Source organism: Doryrhamphus excisus, chromosome 6 (assembly GCF_030265055.1).
Source record: "Doryrhamphus excisus isolate RoL2022-K1 chromosome 6, RoL_Dexc_1.0, whole genome shotgun sequence".
NCBI lineage: Eukaryota > Metazoa > Chordata > Actinopteri > Syngnathiformes > Syngnathidae > Doryrhamphus > Doryrhamphus excisus.
In genome coordinates, this window is record NC_080471.1 from 3,356,121 (window position 1) to 3,375,703 (window position 19,583).

General features: G+C 42.3%; 2 protein-coding genes across 4 annotated transcripts; one reads left to right on the forward strand and one right to left on the reverse strand.

Moving 5' to 3' along the window:
• The first annotated feature begins 16 nt into the window (after positions 1–16).
• On the forward strand, positions 17–7,661 carry srpx2 (sushi-repeat containing protein X-linked 2). Of its 3 annotated transcripts, none has more exons than XM_058075302.1 (10): positions 17–386; positions 1,141–1,218; positions 2,216–2,407; positions 2,473–2,649; positions 2,832–2,955; positions 3,027–3,148; positions 3,467–3,646; positions 5,056–5,189; positions 5,262–5,383; positions 5,715–7,661. In XM_058075302.1, exons 1-10 carry the CDS (start codon positions 335–337, stop codon positions 5,893–5,895), a joined length of 1,362 nt encoding a protein of 453 aa, XP_057931285.1. In that variant the 5' UTR covers positions 17–334; the 3' UTR covers positions 5,896–7,661. The 3 variants fall into 3 exon arrangements, with proteins under 3 accessions (XP_057931285.1, XP_057931284.1, XP_057931286.1); XM_058075301.1 differs by having other exon boundaries at positions 19–386; positions 1,138–1,218; XM_058075303.1 differs by lacking the exon at positions 2,473–2,649 and having other exon boundaries at positions 19–386; positions 1,138–1,218.
• Positions 6,124–19,333, reverse strand: sytl4 (synaptotagmin-like 4). Its single transcript, XM_058075300.1, has 19 exons — positions 19,165–19,333; positions 17,952–18,091; positions 16,888–17,103; positions 16,162–16,271; positions 15,775–16,006; positions 15,523–15,696; positions 15,315–15,429; positions 13,544–13,634; positions 13,197–13,441; positions 11,524–11,614; positions 11,357–11,451; positions 11,208–11,285; positions 10,860–11,038; positions 10,387–10,489; positions 9,905–10,066; positions 8,953–9,058; positions 8,745–8,856; positions 8,452–8,660; positions 6,124–6,775 (listed from the first exon to the last, which is right to left on the reverse strand). The coding sequence occupies exons 2-19, from the start codon at positions 18,068–18,070 to the stop codon at positions 6,627–6,629; spliced, it is 2,586 nt and encodes an 861-aa protein (XP_057931283.1). The 5' UTR covers positions 18,071–18,091; positions 19,165–19,333; the 3' UTR covers positions 6,124–6,626.
• Positions 19,334–19,583: the final 250 nt, after the last annotated feature.

The window sequence follows — 19,583 nt, forward strand, 5'->3', positions numbered from 1 at the left end:
ACACTTTACCGCTCCATTGGCTATGATTCAAGACGTGTCGCGTCATTAAAAAATCCCCCATATATGGACACAGACAACAGCGCCCTCCAGCGGACATACGTTCGCACCACATTTACGAGAACCCTCGGCGGGGAGCTGCAGAGACAAGACCAAAACCCGCTCCCCATGGCAAACAAGCGATTGGGACTTTTGAAAAGTATTTGAATTGACATTTGGAAAGGTTTTGCGGACTGCGTGTCCTTGTTGGATTCGGACGTGGGAAGTCAACGCGAACCTGCGCAGAACTTTCTCTTCCTCGCAACAGCGGCAGTCGTGTCATCCTTTGTGGACTACCATGAAGCGGAGGAGCCTGCTGGTCTTTTTGTCCATGTTGTTATATCTCACAGGTGAGTAAGTGAACCTCCGTGGATGATAAGATGAACTCATGTAACCAGTAAACCAAATCAGTAAACACTTTGTGTGTCTAAACTTTTGACTGGTATAAATTCACTTATTAGAAAGGCATCACGGTCTATTTATGCAACACAAACATGACTAATTCTCGTGGCTGCAGTTTTTAGGCACCTTCTTAACATCTGCATTAGATATAAATGTGGCAAATATTTAAAGAGACAACAACTGCTGTCTTTCTTGTGTTTCTTCTGAATGTGCCTACCAAGACTTTTGATTCCAGTTAATCATACCGAGGAAGTGTACCTTTGTGTCCGATTGTCAAAGCCTTCCTTGTATGCCCGGAAGCAGTTTTAACATAACTTGATACAAACTTTTGGAGTGTCTGTGAAAATCTCTGGTCCGTTTTACCCAGAATGATGTTTTTGGGCATAGTGATTGTAATACTTGGCTTATTGTGATATTTGTCTCAGTTGTATATATGATATTGTGTTAATGTCGTGTAAAAAATCTACTTGAATCCACGTGTCCGCATATGGGAAAAGGCTTTTCTATGCTGCTTCCTATCAAGCGCATCTCTGATAGCCAATCCAGGTGTGTTGAGGCTGGAATGTTGTTGTTGTGTGGCTAAGAGTCATATCTACCAGTCTACCAAAAAATGTCACTTTAAAGTCTCGATGAACCGCACTGCCCCTTGTAAGGTTATGGTTGGTGGCTGTTTCATGTTTTTTTTGGAAATGGTTCCAGCAGTGAGTGGGACCACAGACCATGACGGCTACAGCGACATAGCGGAGGAAGAGGAGGACACCACTCACCTAGACTACGACAGTATGTATGGGAAATGATGCAATACATTATACAACATAGCAGTGATTTTCAACCGTGAGTAATTATCCAATATTTTTTTTTATTAACATTCATTATTTTATGCAAATATGATGTAATTGTCGCGTGTCCATGGTGTAAAGACTGGCAGAGCAATATAATATTGGTCCGTGTGGCAACACGCAGCCGATTGCCTCGTTCCTCCAATAGACTTAGTGGTGCACGTGAGGTGTTTAGTGGTGTGCTGCAGGATTTTCCCATGTAAAAAACGTACCATGGCTCAAAAAGGTTGAAAAACACTGCAATATAGTACTTCACATTATAACATTTTGTAATTAGTTATTTTTAATGATTAACATGGTGTACTAATTACAACAAAAAAACAGAAATATAGTGGTGTGAAAAAGTGTAAATGAAAACATGCAGTTTTAAAATGAAACCTTTTATTATTAAAGGAGAAAAAAGTCCAAACCTACAGTACATGGGGCTTTTTTAAACATAACTTAGCCGAAATGAAGAGATGGATCAATCTGGTTATAAAAGGTTATAAAGCCATTTCTAAAGCATTGGGCCTCTAGCAGACCACAGTGAGAGTCATTACCCACAAATGGCAGTGGTGAACCTTATCAGGAGAGGATGAAGTGGATGGAGTAAGCATTTTGGGTGGGCCACGCAATTAGTTAGTTGCTGTATATAGCACCAGGAAATAATAAAAATACTGCCAATGAACGTAGATCAAATCTAGTTATTTCAAATTTTTTTCTCACAATTGAATCAGTGTGGAATTTTAATTAGGTTAATTTGTATTTGAAGTATTTGGCACAAAACCCCCTTGAGTGAGCAGGTAAAATAATACATGTTTTATGTTAAGTGTATTTGGTAAAACAAGTGACCACACACAGACCACATACTAGGAATACAAAGTTTGCAGACTGCATGACAAAGTATTTTCCTAACTTTTGAGCGGTACAACATATAGCTGCTACTTATTCGCCACCAGACCTCCACTGGTGCCACTCTCTTCGTCTGACCAATGGGGAGGCGACCTGCCACTCCCCTCGAGGCCGAGCTTACCGGACCACCCAAGGCACCCGCTGCGACATGCGCTGCGACCGAGGGTACCGACTGATCGGCAGCAGCTCCATCCAATGCATGGCCAACCGCCGCTGGTCCGGGACTTCCTTCTGTCGCAGTGAGTGGTCGATGACGGTCGGGTATCGCGGTACCGGGATCATCACCAGCTTGATGTTTTGGCAGAGATGCGTTGCCACGTCTTGCCCCTCATCCCGTATGGCAAGTACACCTGCACTCAGGGCTTTGTGGTGGACTCCAGATGCGACTTCACCTGCTCCCCCGGCCACCGCATAGAAGGGGAACACTCACGCACCTGTCAGCATGGGGGGGCTTGGAGCGGGGCGCAGCCGGTTTGTTCAGGTGCTGTCCAAAAGAGACATCAAAACCTCACGGTGACTGAGTGATGGCAGTTTCACTGAATGGCGAATGTGTTGACTTCAAGTTGACCTTCCCTCCGTCCATCTGCTTTGCATTTGATGTGGGTTTTTTTCTCTCAATGGTTTCAGTTTCACTAAAGTAAACATTTCTTTCCCTGATTTCAGACACCGAACCTCCAAAAATCAGGTGTCCGCGATCCAGAATCAAGTTTGCAGATCCTGGAAAACTGACTGCCAGGGTGAGCTGGGACACCCCGGTGGCCACAGACACAGCTGATAAAGTACTCGAGTATGTCCCCGTTTCACTTTACAAGCCTTTTCTATTTTGATGATGCATTGACGGGGTGTGTCTCCTTGTAGTGTGATTTTAGTGGGTCAGCAGCCAGGCACGGATTTCAACGAGGGAGCCAACATCATCCGCTACAAAGTCTACGACCAAGCCAGGAACAGAGCCGCATGCAAGTTTATTATCCGGGTTGAGGGTGAGCATGACGCACTTAAGCCTTCAATGCATTTTTTGCACATGAAAACAGTTACTCTGTGTCCTAAAATACCCCAAGGATGAAGTATTGCATCACACTTCACTCCAGCAGCTGCCCCAGTAATGTGCAGCAATGACAACCAGTGTGACAACCTGTGCATCAACAACACTGCAGCCCTGCTTGGCTTTCAGCGTGATACTGGTTCCCTGTACAGTTTCTTGAGAGAAAAAGTCAATGAAATAAGCGTGTCCCGTTTGATGACAAACATACATGTTACATCCACATGGTTAAATGCACCACCATGTTCCTTTATTCCAGTGAAGAGATGCCCCGCCCTGCTCCCGCCTTTGCACGGCTCCCTGGCCTGCTCCTCCGACATCACCAACTATGGCTCCACGTGCGAGTACCACTGCGATGCCGGGTATGAGCGGAGGGGCGTGTCTGGTCGAGTGTGCCAGTTTGACCGCAACTGGAGCGACGACCCCGCCGAGTGCGTTCGTGAGTATAAGCTGAAAGCAGATAATTAGTTCATCAACAATCATTTAATTGTTGCAGCTCTCGTATGTTGCAAGTACGCGCACAACCGTGAATAAATAGAGTGGCATCACAAGCAGGACGGCGTGTAATCTGCCGTCAGGAATCAAACCAGAGTTAGAAATGTCACTCCTGATTTCTTGTTGTTTTGTATTTGTTTTGTATTTACATCACACTTGAATGTTTCAGATCAACCAAGCTTAGATATTCATCAATGACAACACGACTGAACACTAAATGTCGTTTTTGAATGAAACTTTTATTATGAAGGTAGAAAAAAATAATCCAAGTGTGAAAAAGTGATTGCCCCCCGTTATGACATAAGTAGCTGAGATTAATGGAGACCTATATCAGTCTGGAAAAGGTTCTAAAGCTTTGGGACGCCAGCCAAACACAGTGAGGGCCATTATTCACAAATGGTGAAAACATGGAACGGTGGTTCACCTTCTCATGAGTGGCCGGCCAGACAACATTTCCTCAAGAATGCAGCGACAACGCATTCAAAACGGGTCACAAAAGACCCCGCAACAACATCCCATAAACTGCAGGCCTGTTCAGTCAGTCAGTGTCAAGTTGTCAGCGTCCATGAACATTAAGGCTCGTCTCAATTTTGCGACCTTAGGGAAGACCCGGACGAGACAAAAGTGGAACTTTTTGGAGGGTGTGTGTCCCATTACATCTGGCGTAAAAGTAATGCCACATTTGAGAAAAAGAAAAATCAGCATGATGGTCTGGGGCTGTTTTGCTGCTTCAGGGCCTGGAAGACTTGCTGTGATAAATGGAAAAAAAAATCCAAAAAATCCTGAAGGAGAAGAGAATGTCTGGCCATCTGTTGGTGACCTCAAGCTGAAACCAACTTGGGTTTTGCAGCAGGACAATGATCCAAAAGAAAAACAAAATGAAGAGTGACCCTCACCTGAATCCTATTGAGATGCTGTGGTATGACCTTAAAAATCCGGTCTGTGCTGGAAAACCCTCCACTGTGACGGAATTATAACAACTATGCAAAGATGAGTTATCACACACCTGATTCCACGTGTTGCTGCTCAGGTGGTCCAATCAGTTCTTAGGTTTAGGGGCCAATCGCTTTTTCTCGGTGGCCGAGTGGTGAGCATGTTGGCCACACAGTCAGGAGATCGGGAAGATGTGGGTTCGATTCTCCGCTTGGGCATCTCTGGCGACCAGTCCGGGCTGTACCTCGCCTCCTGGGATAGGCTCCAGCTTACCTGTGACCCGAAAGGCATAGAAAGTGGATGGATTCTGGAGATGAATTCTAACATGGAAGTCAAATTTCTATCCAATGATCAAAGAGCAGCATGTTGCATTTCATTGATGGCGGGACTTGATTTGATCCTTTTGGTTTTTGAGTGTAGCCATGGAGATCAAGTCGGACGTGAAAACGGCGTCAGCTCTACTGGCTCAGTTCTTCCAAAAGAGGCGGCTTCTCATCCTGTCGGCTCCCAACACGAGCGACCCGGACTACGAGCTGCAGAATGTCATGATACAAGTGGGGGCAACACAAATATTTGATGATGTTGTTGAAAACGTACAAGGGGACCTTAAAGTGTGTCTGTAACAGAAAACAGACTGTGGATTGGAACTGCGACACGTGACGCTCATCGAGCTGGTGGGCTCGCCGCCTCATGAGACGGGCCGCATCAAGGAAAACAATCTGACCTCGCAGGTTGTGGATGAGTTACGGTAAAGTCTGGGATTCTTCCCTTTTATTGTATTGTAGAAAAAAGGTTCAAATGGATTGTTTTCTCTTAAAAAAAGCATAAGCTTTTTACTTTATAAGCAAATAAAATCCACATGAATGTTCTCATGTGTCTAAACAGACTCCCACCAGACATAAATACAAGACACTTATTCATCTCTGTGAGAGAATATATAGATTTTCCACCACACGGTGCAATTTGTGTGAGGGGCCCAGCTCACTTTTCCACACTGGAAAATGCGTCTACTCATGTCTTCCCACAGCTGAGTCAGTGCAAGATTTCATTTGATTTTTAATGATTTTCTCCCCCTGCAGGCAAACATTCCGAATCTCCAGGTCTTACTTCAGCATGGTGCTGGTGGACAAGCTGGGGCTGGATCGAGAGCGCTTCATTACCCCGATGGCGTCGGAGGAGCTCTTCTCCTACATTGACAGCTTTGAGCTGGATGAGGAAGAGAGAGAGAGCCTGGAGCGCCACAGAGACCTCTGTGACTAATTAAAGAGCGAGTATCTCATCGGGTCACATGATGAGGAGGAAACGGAGCGGGGTGGCCGCATGTCAGAAGGAACTTAAGGAGTTTATGCTAATAACGTGCTTTATGTATCATCAGTTGAGAGGCTGCAGTACAAAGTAGAGAAGCATCTAATCAGTCCTACACTTGATGTTAATGTGAATGAAACAAAGAGTAAAAGTGCCAAATGACTGAAAGGCTGTAAAAACAGATCCAATAGTCAATTATATTGCGTGTTTTGTCAATATTTATTGGCTGAAAAGGATCATCAAGGCAACTTTGAGACAAAAATACTAGTTAAAATCTAATCTGAATCAACAAAACATGTTCATAAACAAATATTTGATGTAAAATTGGCAAAAATCAGTAATGGCTATATAAAAAGGTATTTATAGGAATTGATTCGGTGTATTGTAACATAGCAAACTGAACCCAGCTGGACATGATGATGGCCATTTCTGTGCCGTGGGCTTGTGAACTTCAAAAACAAAAGTGTCCGTATCATTTCAAAAATCCAGAGTGGAGTATTTCTTTGGTACATTTTCATAAGAAACATGTGACAACTCCAGCTTTGTGTATTGTCATATCAAAGAGGAAAGCCGAGTTTGTGGTCCCATAGTGTTGCAAAATAATCATAGAAAACACAATCCTATTATTTCAGACGCCAAGACTTTACCCCCTGAAAGATCCACATGCTTGTTCAAGAGGGATGTCCTCATTTTGTCTTCTTTTTCTTCATGGTGGCGCGCAAGGGGAGACTGCCCTCTGCCCAGGAGTCAGGGTACTGCATCATTTTCTGCCACAGACTCACTTCTTCTCCAACCGAATCCATTTCCACTTCATCGTTTCCCATTTTGACAGTGCCTGATGTGCAGAGGAGGGCACAGATGGTTACATTTGCTGCCATGGAAACATTGATTTTCACCATTGAAGCTCATAACAAGCTCTAGTCTCGCATAATAGGTTACCTGTAATCACTGCAGGCAATCGGGGCCTGCACAGCCTTCTCTGCTGGCCTTAACACTGACTCAATTCTAGTATTTATTTTATGAATTATGTTAATTTCATTCTCATCAGTTGATTTTTTTCATTTGCGTGTATGTCAGATTTCATCTTCTACATGTTGCCATGCCAATCTAATGCAGGCGAATCACAGGGCCAGCTAGCAGGCTTACAGTAAAGTCAGTATTTTTCTGTCCTCTGATTCGTTTCGATGTCTGAAAGCCACACTCGGCGTTACGTAGTGCGCTTGAATGAGTTATCGCATGAACAGTGCAACACTTAATTGATCCTGTTCATCATCACGTGTGGATCACAGGCACCACCAATAGGTGGCTTTAGGGATGATATGGTAATGATAATGGTTTTATTTCATTTGAACATGCATCAGATTACAATTGAGTGCATCCCATAATCAGTTCCCAGTTTGTTTCTCATCATATTCTGACTTAAAAAATATTTTCCCTTTATGTTTCAATTCTACTCCACTAAAATGACATCATTACTTGATATTTACAAAATGTTACTATGTTTTGACTTTAATCTCATAAAATTCCAGCTGTGTTTCTCATTTCGTTTTTAAATTTTCCTGTATATTTTCTTATGAATGTATTTCAATGATATTTTGCCATTATTCATGTAACATAACTTATTGGCACTTTGGACACCTGCTGTAATGGGTATACACCGTGCCTGACTTCACTAAAGTCTTGTCACTTATCCAAGCTGTAGGAACAATAAAAGATAACTTGACTTTTAGTTGCTCATTTGGATTCACAAATAGCTCATATGATTATGCTCTCATTGCAAAATTAAGTATGATTCATGGACTTTCATCATTTAAAGTGTTGTCACATATCAAATGAATGGGTACTGTAGAAGTTGTATTTTCCTTTGAAAGATGTTCCAAAAACATCAGAACATAAAGTCAGGGTGCCTTGGTAAGAACAACTAATATTGTGTATGACTTCCATGAGCTTGGAGGACTCCGTCCGTACGTCAGCAATGACTCAATAACTGATGGATGAAATCATCTGAAATGGCAAAGAAAACAGTCTGACACGACTCCCAGACCTCATTAAAGTTTTCATCTTCCAAACCTCCTTCATCTAACCCCAAATTGGCACTCCGTCTCACACTTCAGGCTCCACATCAAAGTTCCTGACAGTGAAGAAGGCCAAGATGTTCCAGGATTGGCTGGCCAGTCACCAGGGACGAACATAACTGAGCGTGTTTGGGGTTAGATGAAGGAGGAGGCTTGGAAGATGAAACCAAAGAATCTTCATGACGTCTGGGAGACCATTGCTTTCTTGACCATTCCAGATGATTTTATCAATATTAATTAACAGTTATTAGCGTCACTGCAGAAACGTATGGTTGCAGTTCTGCAAGATCATGGAGTCATGATCCCGACTTCATGTTCTGAGCTTTTTGTAGCATGTTTGTGTTTTCTAAATATAATTTCTACAATACTTTGTTTTGGTACGCGACAAGACTTGTGTCAGACACAATCCGTCAATCACTCTCACACAGTCTTTTACCTTTGCCAGAGCTGAGGCGTACTCCTCCAAGGAATTCATTGCTCAACATGGGCTCTTTGTCCCACAGGGTCAGTTCCAGACACATGGTCTTCAGCTGCTCCAGCGATAGCTCCTTGTATACAAACGTGTGGCCATAGTGAGGATTCAGGTTCTTTTTCACCACTGGTGTCTTCCTCTTGGTGGTCTTTGACTTGGACGGGTACAAGTACCTGTAGCAGCGCCGTAAAAAAGTTCAACATGAAGTTCAAAAGTTCTCACAGGAGGAAACCTTTGCAGCTTCATTTCTGGCTCACCCTTTTACAAAGCTATCGGATGTGCCTCCTCCTCCTTTCATGGCCATCAAGTTCCTTGCCTCTTTAATTAGGATGTGCAGCTCCCCACCTTCCACAGCCACTGGCTTTTTGCCTAGACGGTGGACAGAAATGTAGTGCTGCAAACATTGTCCAGCATTCACATCTTCATAGCGTCATAGCATCACGTCTCACGTCTTCATAGCCTTACCTTTGCTCTTTTGTGTTATTGGGGCTTTAGGTGTGATGTACTTCAAGGAGACCACTAACTCTCCTTTGAATTCAGTGAAGGCTGAGGCTGGTACAGAGCAAGGAGCCTTGAAGTGAAAGAAAGCATGATATTAGAAAATACATTTATTGCAGTCATTTTCTAGACCATAAAAACCGAGTTCCTCATTCATCCAAGTATCGATAACCATAGAACCGGTAATGGAACTTGCAAAGTAGTTGTGGCATAATTACCCTTCATCTGCAACCATTTACTGTAGTGGTTCAATTATTTTTGCACTTGTAGGACAGTTAAGAATGTTTTTTTAAACAGTACAAGGCAGCCGACAGGCAGCCCAGCAATCTTTTTTTTTTTTAACACGCCACGATACGCCATGCATCCCCAAAAATGTTTGTTACACTGGTGCGACAGTCAAAAGTTCCAAAATGCTACTTAAACTATATGTATGTAATAAAGTTTTTGCGTTTGACTCGAATCAATTATCATAATAACCCAAATATCAGAAGACGCAGAATATAAAACGACTCGTCTTTTTCCAAGACCCGTTTTTTTAAAGAGAAAATTGAATCTTTTTTTCCCCAATCTTGTGTTTTCAGTATGAGTGAAAAAAATAACTGGTTGATTGCAACAAAAAAGGGATATCATATTTCTTGCCTGACTGACGGAAGCTTCACTGATCTCCACTGTATGAGAATTGGCAGTGACAGGGAGTAAAACTCCCTTGGGGAGAACCACCTGTTGGTTTACATGTATGAATGTCAGGTCTTCCTGCATTTGGGGTCCAGACTATTTATGGGGAAAACTAATTATATTTGGGTGAATATGGTAATTCCATTCTGCTGTTTTCTATGTCATCTCCGTGACCATTGTCATATATAAGCCAAAGCATTAAAATAATGAGGTCAACTTTAAGTCCCCAGTCCTGAATGTGTACCCTAGTCATAAGCGGCATGCATTCCTCATGCAAGGACTCCAGGTCGAAGCAGTCCAGAGCAATCTCCACCTCTCCCAGGAAAGGGTTGCGACTGAAGCGGCCGTGGTGCCACACCGATATGAGCATGGACCGAGTGAACAGCTGAGGACGGCGAATGGAGTACTGGTCAGGAAGATGGAGAGGAGAAAATGGTAAGATTTAATGTTTATACACTGATGTTTCCAACTTTAAGGATGTGGTGCTCAGGGGCATTCAATAGCATGAGTCAACATTATCCATCAGGAAAACTGTCGAGCGATATATCCGGCCAATGTCCTTCCCTGCGGCTTTCTTAAGTTGCCTCTTTTAACCTGACTCCACTGGAAGCCGGGACCAGAGTCAACATTGACAAGAGCTACTGTAATTAGTAAAGTCAATAGCAATCCTAAAGCTGTGTAGGTGTGGTGATTGCTTGCTTACCAGCCGGCTCAAACTTTCATTACCTTGAATGTTTCGTTGTAGACAGGGTTGCAGGTGTGCCTCTTGATGGTGGTCTTCCTTTTGCTCATGCGAGATTTGTCGGGGAGGAGATAACATTTGACGTAGCTGTATAACAACAACAAATGAAACGCCGTGAGACATTTGTTGACATTCAATTTCCTGTGCAGCATAATCAGTCACCCTTAGGATGTTGTTGTGAATACACAGTAGGTACAGGTAATTGTAATTGATGTGAAATGGACATGTGGAACTGTGAATTGTACTATGTGATGTTTCCCAAAGTAACATGCATGCATGTTCCAAATAAATTCAACCATTAAAATTGAGGCCCTTGGTAGAAAAAGGTTTGGACATCCCCAGTATAGAGGGTAGTGTATACATAAATACATAACATCATCAATGCTTGAACAAAAACTGTGTTTTTTCTGTGAGGTCTCCTGATTATTGCACTTGTACAAGAAAATGTAATATTTACGGATTGGAAAGCTGCCGTAGGTTATCTCCATAGGCCAGGCCATGGCATTCCTTAATGAAGACCTGGAGGTTCTGGGTGGATTCGTCATAGATCATAGAGAAGACCACCTCCCCGCTCACCTCCACGCTGTCATGGTCTCCCGACTCACTGTAAATGCTCATCAGGCTGCCGTGTGTGCTCTGCAAAATATGTTGGTTTTGTAAGGAAATTCTTGTTCTTGCTTTAAGTTACACACCAAATATTGACTGGCAGGTTGGACTTGGACAGACGTGCCCGAGAGGCATCAGCTCCTAAAGAATCAATAATCAAAAATGAAAATAGATCATAAAGTAAACAGACAAAATGAACCTGTGAGCTTGCAGAGCTGGAAGCCATTGTCCTCCTGTGGAAGTTAACCAAGCTGTCAATATCCTCCTCTTCATCTTCCTGTCAAATGACAATAATTACTGACAGGACACAAATGCAGCAACAAGAAGGAGTTCAATGATTCAACTCACATGCACAACTAAAGCTGGTACAGAATGGCTCCTGTTTCCAAATGGTACCTCCAATGTATCCTGTGCGTCACGAAGATCCAGTGTGGATAGGTGATCTGTCATGAACACATAGAGCATAAAGCATATCTAGAGTAAAAAATATGGATCAGAACAATGGAGATACTTACCAGGAGAATTTTGAATGCGTCTGACACTCCTTTTGAAGATTTGCTCAACATCCAACACGGGGCTCGGAGAGACCTGCTTTATGTCTGGCACCTATAGTATAGTCAAAACAGTTAGAATGTTCAAAGAGGAGCTGAAGAGAGCCAAGACAGATATACAGTACGTAGAAGCATTTCTACTTGACAGTCCGGAAGCCTGGACTTCCCTATTCAGACTGCTGCCCCTGCCCCTTCAAGTGACCGAGGATCTGCTGAAGACAAGTGGAGGCTGTCTTGTTGTGTTGGCCAATTATACTGTATGATCGTGAAGGGTGACCACAATACATTTCAGGTTGGTTCCAGTGATGAGCGGTGAGCATATTTGCTTGACCAAACACTGTGAATGTGTCTGTGACAACAGCCACACATCAGAGTCTACTTATGTTGGTAGGCTGCCAGAAAGGTAAACGGAATGACCCAACATGTCGATACAACACAAAACATCTGTTTAATCATTTGAAGAAGTATTATGGTATTATTAAGTATTATGTGTTATAGAAAGCAGGAAGTGAACAAATGTAACAGTTACTGATTGTATAAGTACCAGATGGAGGGGTATGATTTAATAAGCTTTGCTTCTTCCTACTCCTTTTGGACATGTGGAACTGTGCCTGATTATGGGATGCACTCAATTGTAATCTGATGCATGTTCAAATGAAATAAAACCATTACCATTACAAAGAAGTAACTCCACCCAGGTGATTATAAGAAAAGTGTGAGTCTGTCAGGGCTGCCACTGATACCAACACACGTAGTTGCAGTGCTACATGTGCTCATGCCCCCGGACCAAAGCAGCATAGTCTCAATCTTCACTCATCTCTATTGTTATTAAAGAGGACGCACATTTGCAAGTAGCAAAGACGTTATAACTTTTTAACTCAAGTTTTCTTATATTATAAAGAAAGATCTAGAAGAACAAAAACATATATTGGTACATATTGGTACCCATTATGTCATTATTTGGTCATTTGGTCATCACCTCGTACTTCGGTATGTGTCAATAAATAAATAAATAAATACAAAATAAAAATAAAAATTATAATGTAACAGTTACTGATTGTAAAAGTACCAGGTGGATTGTAGGATTTAATAAACTTTGCTTCTTGTGTACTGTGAATTGATTATGTGATGCACTCAATTGTAACCTGATGCATGTACAAATTAAATTAAACCATTATCATTACCATTTGTTATTTAAAGGGGCGCCAAAAGCTTGTGTCACAAGATCTCCCAAGATTAAAGTGTGTCAAGATTTGTCGTTCAGAAAAAAAAATCTCTCTTGGGCAGTAGGCCTAGCATAATAAAAAATAAGTTAATTCGACACACAAAAAATTAAAATGAATAATAATTTTGTAAGCCTTAATACAGTGCCATGTGCAGGGCCGCCCCGGGAACGTCATTGGTTATCTCTTGCCATGTGACTGGAATGTTACTATGTTGTGACCAATGAGCGACTTGAGATTTTTTTTTTCGTTTTTTATCACCCATGTAGTCTTGGCTTGGCACGCTTACAAACCCAGCTGATCTGATTTTGCCAGTGAAAAATTATAAAGCTGTGTGAAATAAGTTATATAAATTTTTTATTAAATAAAAGGGGCAAAAGTTGCCACCTAAGAATACGTCACTATTCGACTTACTTGTGCCTCTTCGACTTGTGCAGAATGGCTACTGATGTCCTCTTGGATCTCACAGGAGTCAGGTCGGATCTCACAGGAGTCAGGTCGGATCTCACAGGACTCAGGTCGGATCTCACAGGACTCAGGTCGGATCTCACAGGACTCAGGTCGGATCTCACAGGACTCAGGTCGGATCTCACAGGACTCAGGTCGGATCTCACAGGACTCAGGTTGGTCACAAACATCCGGCCCCAACATGAGACGTTCTATAATAACCATTCACAGTAAAGTTGTCATGTGCTACAACCAAAGGTTCTTTGTTTTGTTTTTGTTTGTGAGAAACATTTACAGGTCAATAAGAGGCTTACTGGGAGGAGTTTGGACACGTTTGACACTCTTCTTAAATAATTTGTCCACATCCAACTCTGGGCTTGGACAGATCTGCCTTATTTCTGGGACCTACAGTGAAGAAAATAAGTATTTGAACACCCTGCTATTTTGCTATTTCTCCCACTTAGAAATCATGGAGGGGTCTGAAATTTTCATCGGAGGTGCATGTCCACTGTGAGAGAGATAAACTAAAAAGAAAAATCCAGAAATCACAATGCATGATTTTTTAACAATTTATTTGTGTGATACAGCTGCAAATAAGTATTTGAACACCTGTGTATCATCTAGAATTCTGACCCTGAAAGACCTGTTAGTCTGCCCATTAGAAGTCCACCTGCACTCCATGTATCATCCTGAATCAGATGCACCTGTTTGAGGTCGTTAGCTGCATAAAGACACCTGTCCACCCCATACAATCAGTAAGACTTTAACTTGTAACATGGCGAAGACCAAAGAGCTGTCCAAAGACACCAGAGACAAAATTGTACACCTCCACAAGGCTGGAAAGGGCTACGGAGCAATTACCAAGCAGCTTGGTGAAAAAAGGTCCACTGTTGGAGCTATCATTAGAAAATGGAAGAAGCTAAACATGACGGTCAATCTCAATCGGAGTGGAGCCCCATGCAAGATATCACCTCGTGGGGTCTCAATGATTCTAAGAAAGGTGAGGAATCAGCCCAGAACTACACGACAGGACTTGGTCAATGACCTGAAAAGAGCTGGGACCACCGTTTCCAAGGTTACTGTAGGTAATACACTAAGACGTCATGATGTGAAATCATGCATGGCACGAAAGGTTCCCCTGCTTAAACCAGCACATGTCAAGGCCCGTCTTAAGTTTGCATATGACCATTTGGATGATACAGAGGAGTCATGGGAGAAAGTTTTATGGTCAGATGAGACCAAAATAGAACTTTTTGGTCATAATTCCAATAAGCGTGTTTGGAGGAAGAAGAATGAAGAGTACAATCCGAAGAACACCATCCCTACTGTGAAGCATGGGGGTGGTAGCATCATGCTTTGGGGGTGTTTTTCTGCACATGGGACAGGACGAGTGCACTGCATTAAAGAGAGGATGACTGGGGCCGTGTATTGTGAGATTTTGGGGAACAACCTCCTTCCCTCTGTCAGAGCATTGAAGATGGGTCGTGGCTGGGTCTTCCAACACGACAACGACCCGAAGCACACAGCCAGGAAAACCAAGGAGTGGCTCCGTAAGAAGCATATCAAGGTTCTAGCATGGCCCAGCCAGTCTCCAGACCTGAACCCAATCGAAAATCTTTGGAGGGAGCTCAAACTCCGTGTTTCTCAGCGACAGCCCAGAAACCTGACTGATCTAGAGAAGATCTGTGTGGAGGAGTGGGCCAAGATCCCTCCTGCAGTGTGTGCAAACCTGGTGAAAAACTACAGGAAACGTTTGACCTCTGTAATAGCAAACAAAGGCTACTGTACCAAATATTAACATTCATTTTCTCAGGTGTTCAAATACTTATTTGCAGCTGTATCACACAAATAAATTGTTAAAAAATCATGCATTGTGATTTCTGGATTTTTCTTTTTAGTTTATCTCTCTCACAGTGGACATGCACCTACGATGAAAATTTCAGACCCCTCCATGATTTCTAAGTGGGAGAAATAGCAAAATAGCAGGGTGTTCAAATACTTATTTTCTTCACTGTATAAGGACACCTACAGGTAAATTATGATGAAATGTGTATATAGAGAGATGGGAACTACGAGACAACATACTGTGTTAGCTTCTGAGCTTGAGCTATGAATGCTGACAGCATCTGGTATGACTTGGAGTGTAAGACTGGAAACACTGGATCCTGCTGGGCTGGACAGACGTGGGGTAGTTTCTCTCCTGACAAAATAAGTAGCAGTGTGAAATACATTCATGACACGATCTAGTCTTTCCAGTCATTTTGAAGTTAATACTCAACCTCAGCATATTTACCTGGGCAGGTCAGGGGTGACATGTCTCGACTCCGTGCCGGTTTTGCTGCTGCTCAGGCTGCAGTTTTCTGCAGACTCTGTGTCACTGTGTGACGACAGCTTTAACATGTCTTCAGATGCTTTTATTTCTAAAGATGTCACTGAAGTGGTTGACTCCGATTTTGCACTAGGAGTACTATGAGGGAAAAAATTAAATGGCTTTAGAAAAGAGAAATATAATAAACCAAAAAATATGAGGAAAATAATGTTGCACCGTTGCACCGATGTTGCTTTGCTAGTGGTTTGGATTCTCTGTCTGGGGACGGGGACTGGCACTGGAACTGAGACTGTGTCTAAAACTGGGTCTGGGTCTGGGATGAAGGCATGGGTTGGGGTGGGGGTACGGGCGCCAGGAGTGGGGCTGTGGACGGGAACAGGCACTGATGGAGCTTGGCTTAACTCCTCACTTTTCAGTAGAACGTCTCCCATTGTCACATACTTCTTTGCTTTAAAGAAAACACAACAGTGAAGAAAATAATGTGGTGACGCATTTTCTCCTTTTATTGTGTAACTAGCACAGTATTCCAGTCTCTCTTGGCATGCTGTGCTGTTTACATTCCTTGTCAAACCAATGGTACCCACTTCCTCTTCCCATACTCACACACAGGTCTCTTTCTAAGGGTGCGTCTTACAAGCTCATGTCCTGGCGAAGTAGAGAATCGGTTTACCCTCAGATTGTAGAACCAGTCTCCTGTACTCTTCCTTAGGTCCCTAAGAAGACACTAGACGCTTACATGATGCCAAACATGTACTTATGCAAGCATACTGTAATTTGGCCATGGGTCATCAATCTATCAAATCTTCTGCCAGTTTTAAATCATGTAATTGCTAAGTATTTTAAATGTGGTGATTATAGTAAATGCTCCAATTAATGCCGCTATTCAATAACTGCAGTCTCTCATATAGTCACAGCTCTCTAATGAGCGCCAAGTCAAAAAACATTAACAGCTCATGCAGTGCGTTACTGCTGCCAGCATCATTAACGATAAAAGTCATGTGTAACGTCTACACCAATGCTGTCAAAATGAACAGGAGGTGGTCGATCAATAATCTTTTTTTTTTTTAACGGGCTACTGTCAGCCAAAACAACATAAGCAGCACACACACAGTCAGGGCTCAGCCTGTCACATTCACAGACAACTTTAGCCATGTTGCTACAGTATCCTTGAGCATGTTAAAAGATCTGTTCCTATGAAAGCAACAGTACTTACTAAGCAGCTTCTCTTCTATTAATTACTGTTTCATTTAACAATTGTATTTCATACTGTGAATCCTCGCCCCGGCTACAATTAGAGCATTTACATAAACCTTTGATTATTTCTCTTACGACTCTTTGGCGCACACACTGCACAGCCATGCCCCGTTGAGGACACTGGCTCTGCATTTGCTGCATACAAGGTGATGGCACTGCCTGCATTGGATGTTGTTTAAGGCCAGTGCACTCAAAGGCGTCTGGCATCGGCCACAGCTCCTCTGACTATATCTCCCGCTGCCACGTTTGGCCCCTTTCCTCTTAATTTCCAGCAGCTCTGCCTTCAGCTTCCTGTGTAAGGAAAAGACATCAAGTTGAAAGTAAGCTGGAGGGAAACGCCAGCCATTACCAGGAAATGTCTTGATGAAAAGAAAAAGATGAAAATACATGCAGGAATATACAGTTTATTTTTTTATTTCTTTTTTTTACAGCTTTTTGAAACAGTGCGATAACTGTGATATAACAGTGTTATATAACAGACTTGACTCAGACTCAGAAAGCCAACACGGTTGGTATTAACATGCCTGTTCAGTAAAAGGTCAATATGTCACATTCCAGAAAAATGGAAACATGTCTGAGTCATGAATGACTAGCATATAAAAGAATTGTGTTCTTCAACAAGGCTTTTAGCGCCCACAATGACCTCGGTACAGTTAAAATGTTGTCATCATAAAATGCCAAACCTAAGATAACTTCCATACCTTAACCTTTGATACGTTTACCACTAATAATGCCTCTTTTCCACTGCATTGTGTGCTTGCTGTTGATGGTTTTCCTACTGGAAAAATACTATTTCTAGCTGGTAACGTTTTAGGATAGACAGCAAACATAAATCAACATTCTAATGTTAGCTTCTCTTGTTGCTCTGGATGCTAATATTGCACTCCTGAGTCTCCATTTTGCTGCATCGCTTGTTTTCTTTCTGCCCTCAGTCTCCTCTTGGATAAAACATGACAAGCACCGTGAACACAGATACCCTCCTTCTCCTCCATTGATGTTGTTTGCTAGCGTGTCCTGTTCTGATTGATGCATTCACTACAGTGTGTTTTTGCAGTTATCGGGGACAATACACAGCTACTATGACATATCGAGTAGAGCCAAATCAGTACAAGCATGAGAAAACAGCGCAAACTTCTTACCGAATGCGCTGCTCTTCAGCTTTCCTCAGTTCCTCATCCCGTCTTAGCACCTCCAGGATCAAATCCCGCTCGGTGTTAGAGAGGAAGCCCAGGTCGATATTGTCAACTTGCTCGGGCATTTTGCCAGTGTTGGTGCTCAGCTAAAACAAACAAAGATTTCAATTCGGTCAGTGTGATGGCAAAAGAAAAGAATAAAAGACAAGCTGTAGAAAGTTAAAACATGCAAAAATGAAATAAATAAATAAAAACATTATTTAGCGTTCAGCATTTTCTTGCTGGGTTAAATAAATGTGCGACTCAGCAAACTACACAATCATTGCTTTTGACAATCAAAACAACAACGCCTCTGACAATTAGAGGCGTCTTCGGTATGTGTATCAGGTGATCAGGATTCAGGATGCACCGGTAGAACATTCTGGACTAACTTGCTTAAAATGACAAGTGAGTAAAAGCAAACCAGCATGTAAGCAGGGTTTAAAAGAGCACTGAGAAAGAACCCTGGTTTGGAATAAATAGGACAGGCCAAAACAACATGAACTTTTCCTTCTGGGACCCCACCCTCTAAAGATACAGACAGCAGCTTGTGGGAGTTCAGCAACGTTGCCATTTAAGGCAACAACAAGCTTTTCGGTTGAAATATTATGCCTTATTTTATTTTCCATACAAAAGGGGAGCATACACAATAACTTCCCCTTCAACTGCTTTTCGGTTCACTACATGTGTCAAGCCTGGTAGAGAATGTCCTTGTTCCTGGTTAAGTGAAGAAGACTTAAGAAAAAAAAACACCTGCAAGGCAAGCTGAAGCATGGGCACTGGGCATGCGCAGCTCCCACAAGTTGGACCAAAGAGTGAACAAACCAAAATTGTTGTTATTCCACAACATGTTTTAGAATGAAAATGTCACATTTTAGTTAGAATCCAGACAGTTATATTACGAAACAGGTTAAAATATTTAAATGAAACGTTAAGTTCGATGACAACGTAGGACGCCACGAAGTTAAAGCATTATACTTTTCTATATATAGTCATTCAAAAGCGCGAATATTAAACTCATTTTGTATACGTCAAATATTTTTCATAGTTTTCATTTTCCAAGAACGATTGTTGCAGTCGAGACATTAGATGCACCTGCTGTGAAAAGTGTACGTCATCGCTGTGAAAAGACGTGTTATTCTCCAAGATTCGAGAAAAGACGATAATATAAAAACGTTACCGTGCCCCCTTTTATCCTTTAACGTTCCTTCGATACTGCAGGCGAAAGCATGGACATTCTCTTCGTTTTCCTCCACCTCCACTGAAGGGGGAAAAAAGCCTGAAGTTCCAAGTGAACAAACCGGAAGTTTGGATAGTTAAAGGACTCGAGCGCCTCTTCTGTGTGCTTTACAATGCACGTGCATCCCATTGTCAACAGGAAGTAATGCAAACTATAATAACATGTACAAGATATAACAATATGCGAGTTAGAAATAATTGGGAACGTTTTTAACTGATCCCAAAAGATTAAATGGTAAGATTAAATGGTAGAATGCTAAAACACATTTGCGTAAAAGGCAAATGTGACCTGGTCTGATCTGCCCAGTGACACCGAATGGATGTTCCAAATAGCTCAAATATACTCATAAGAATACTGAA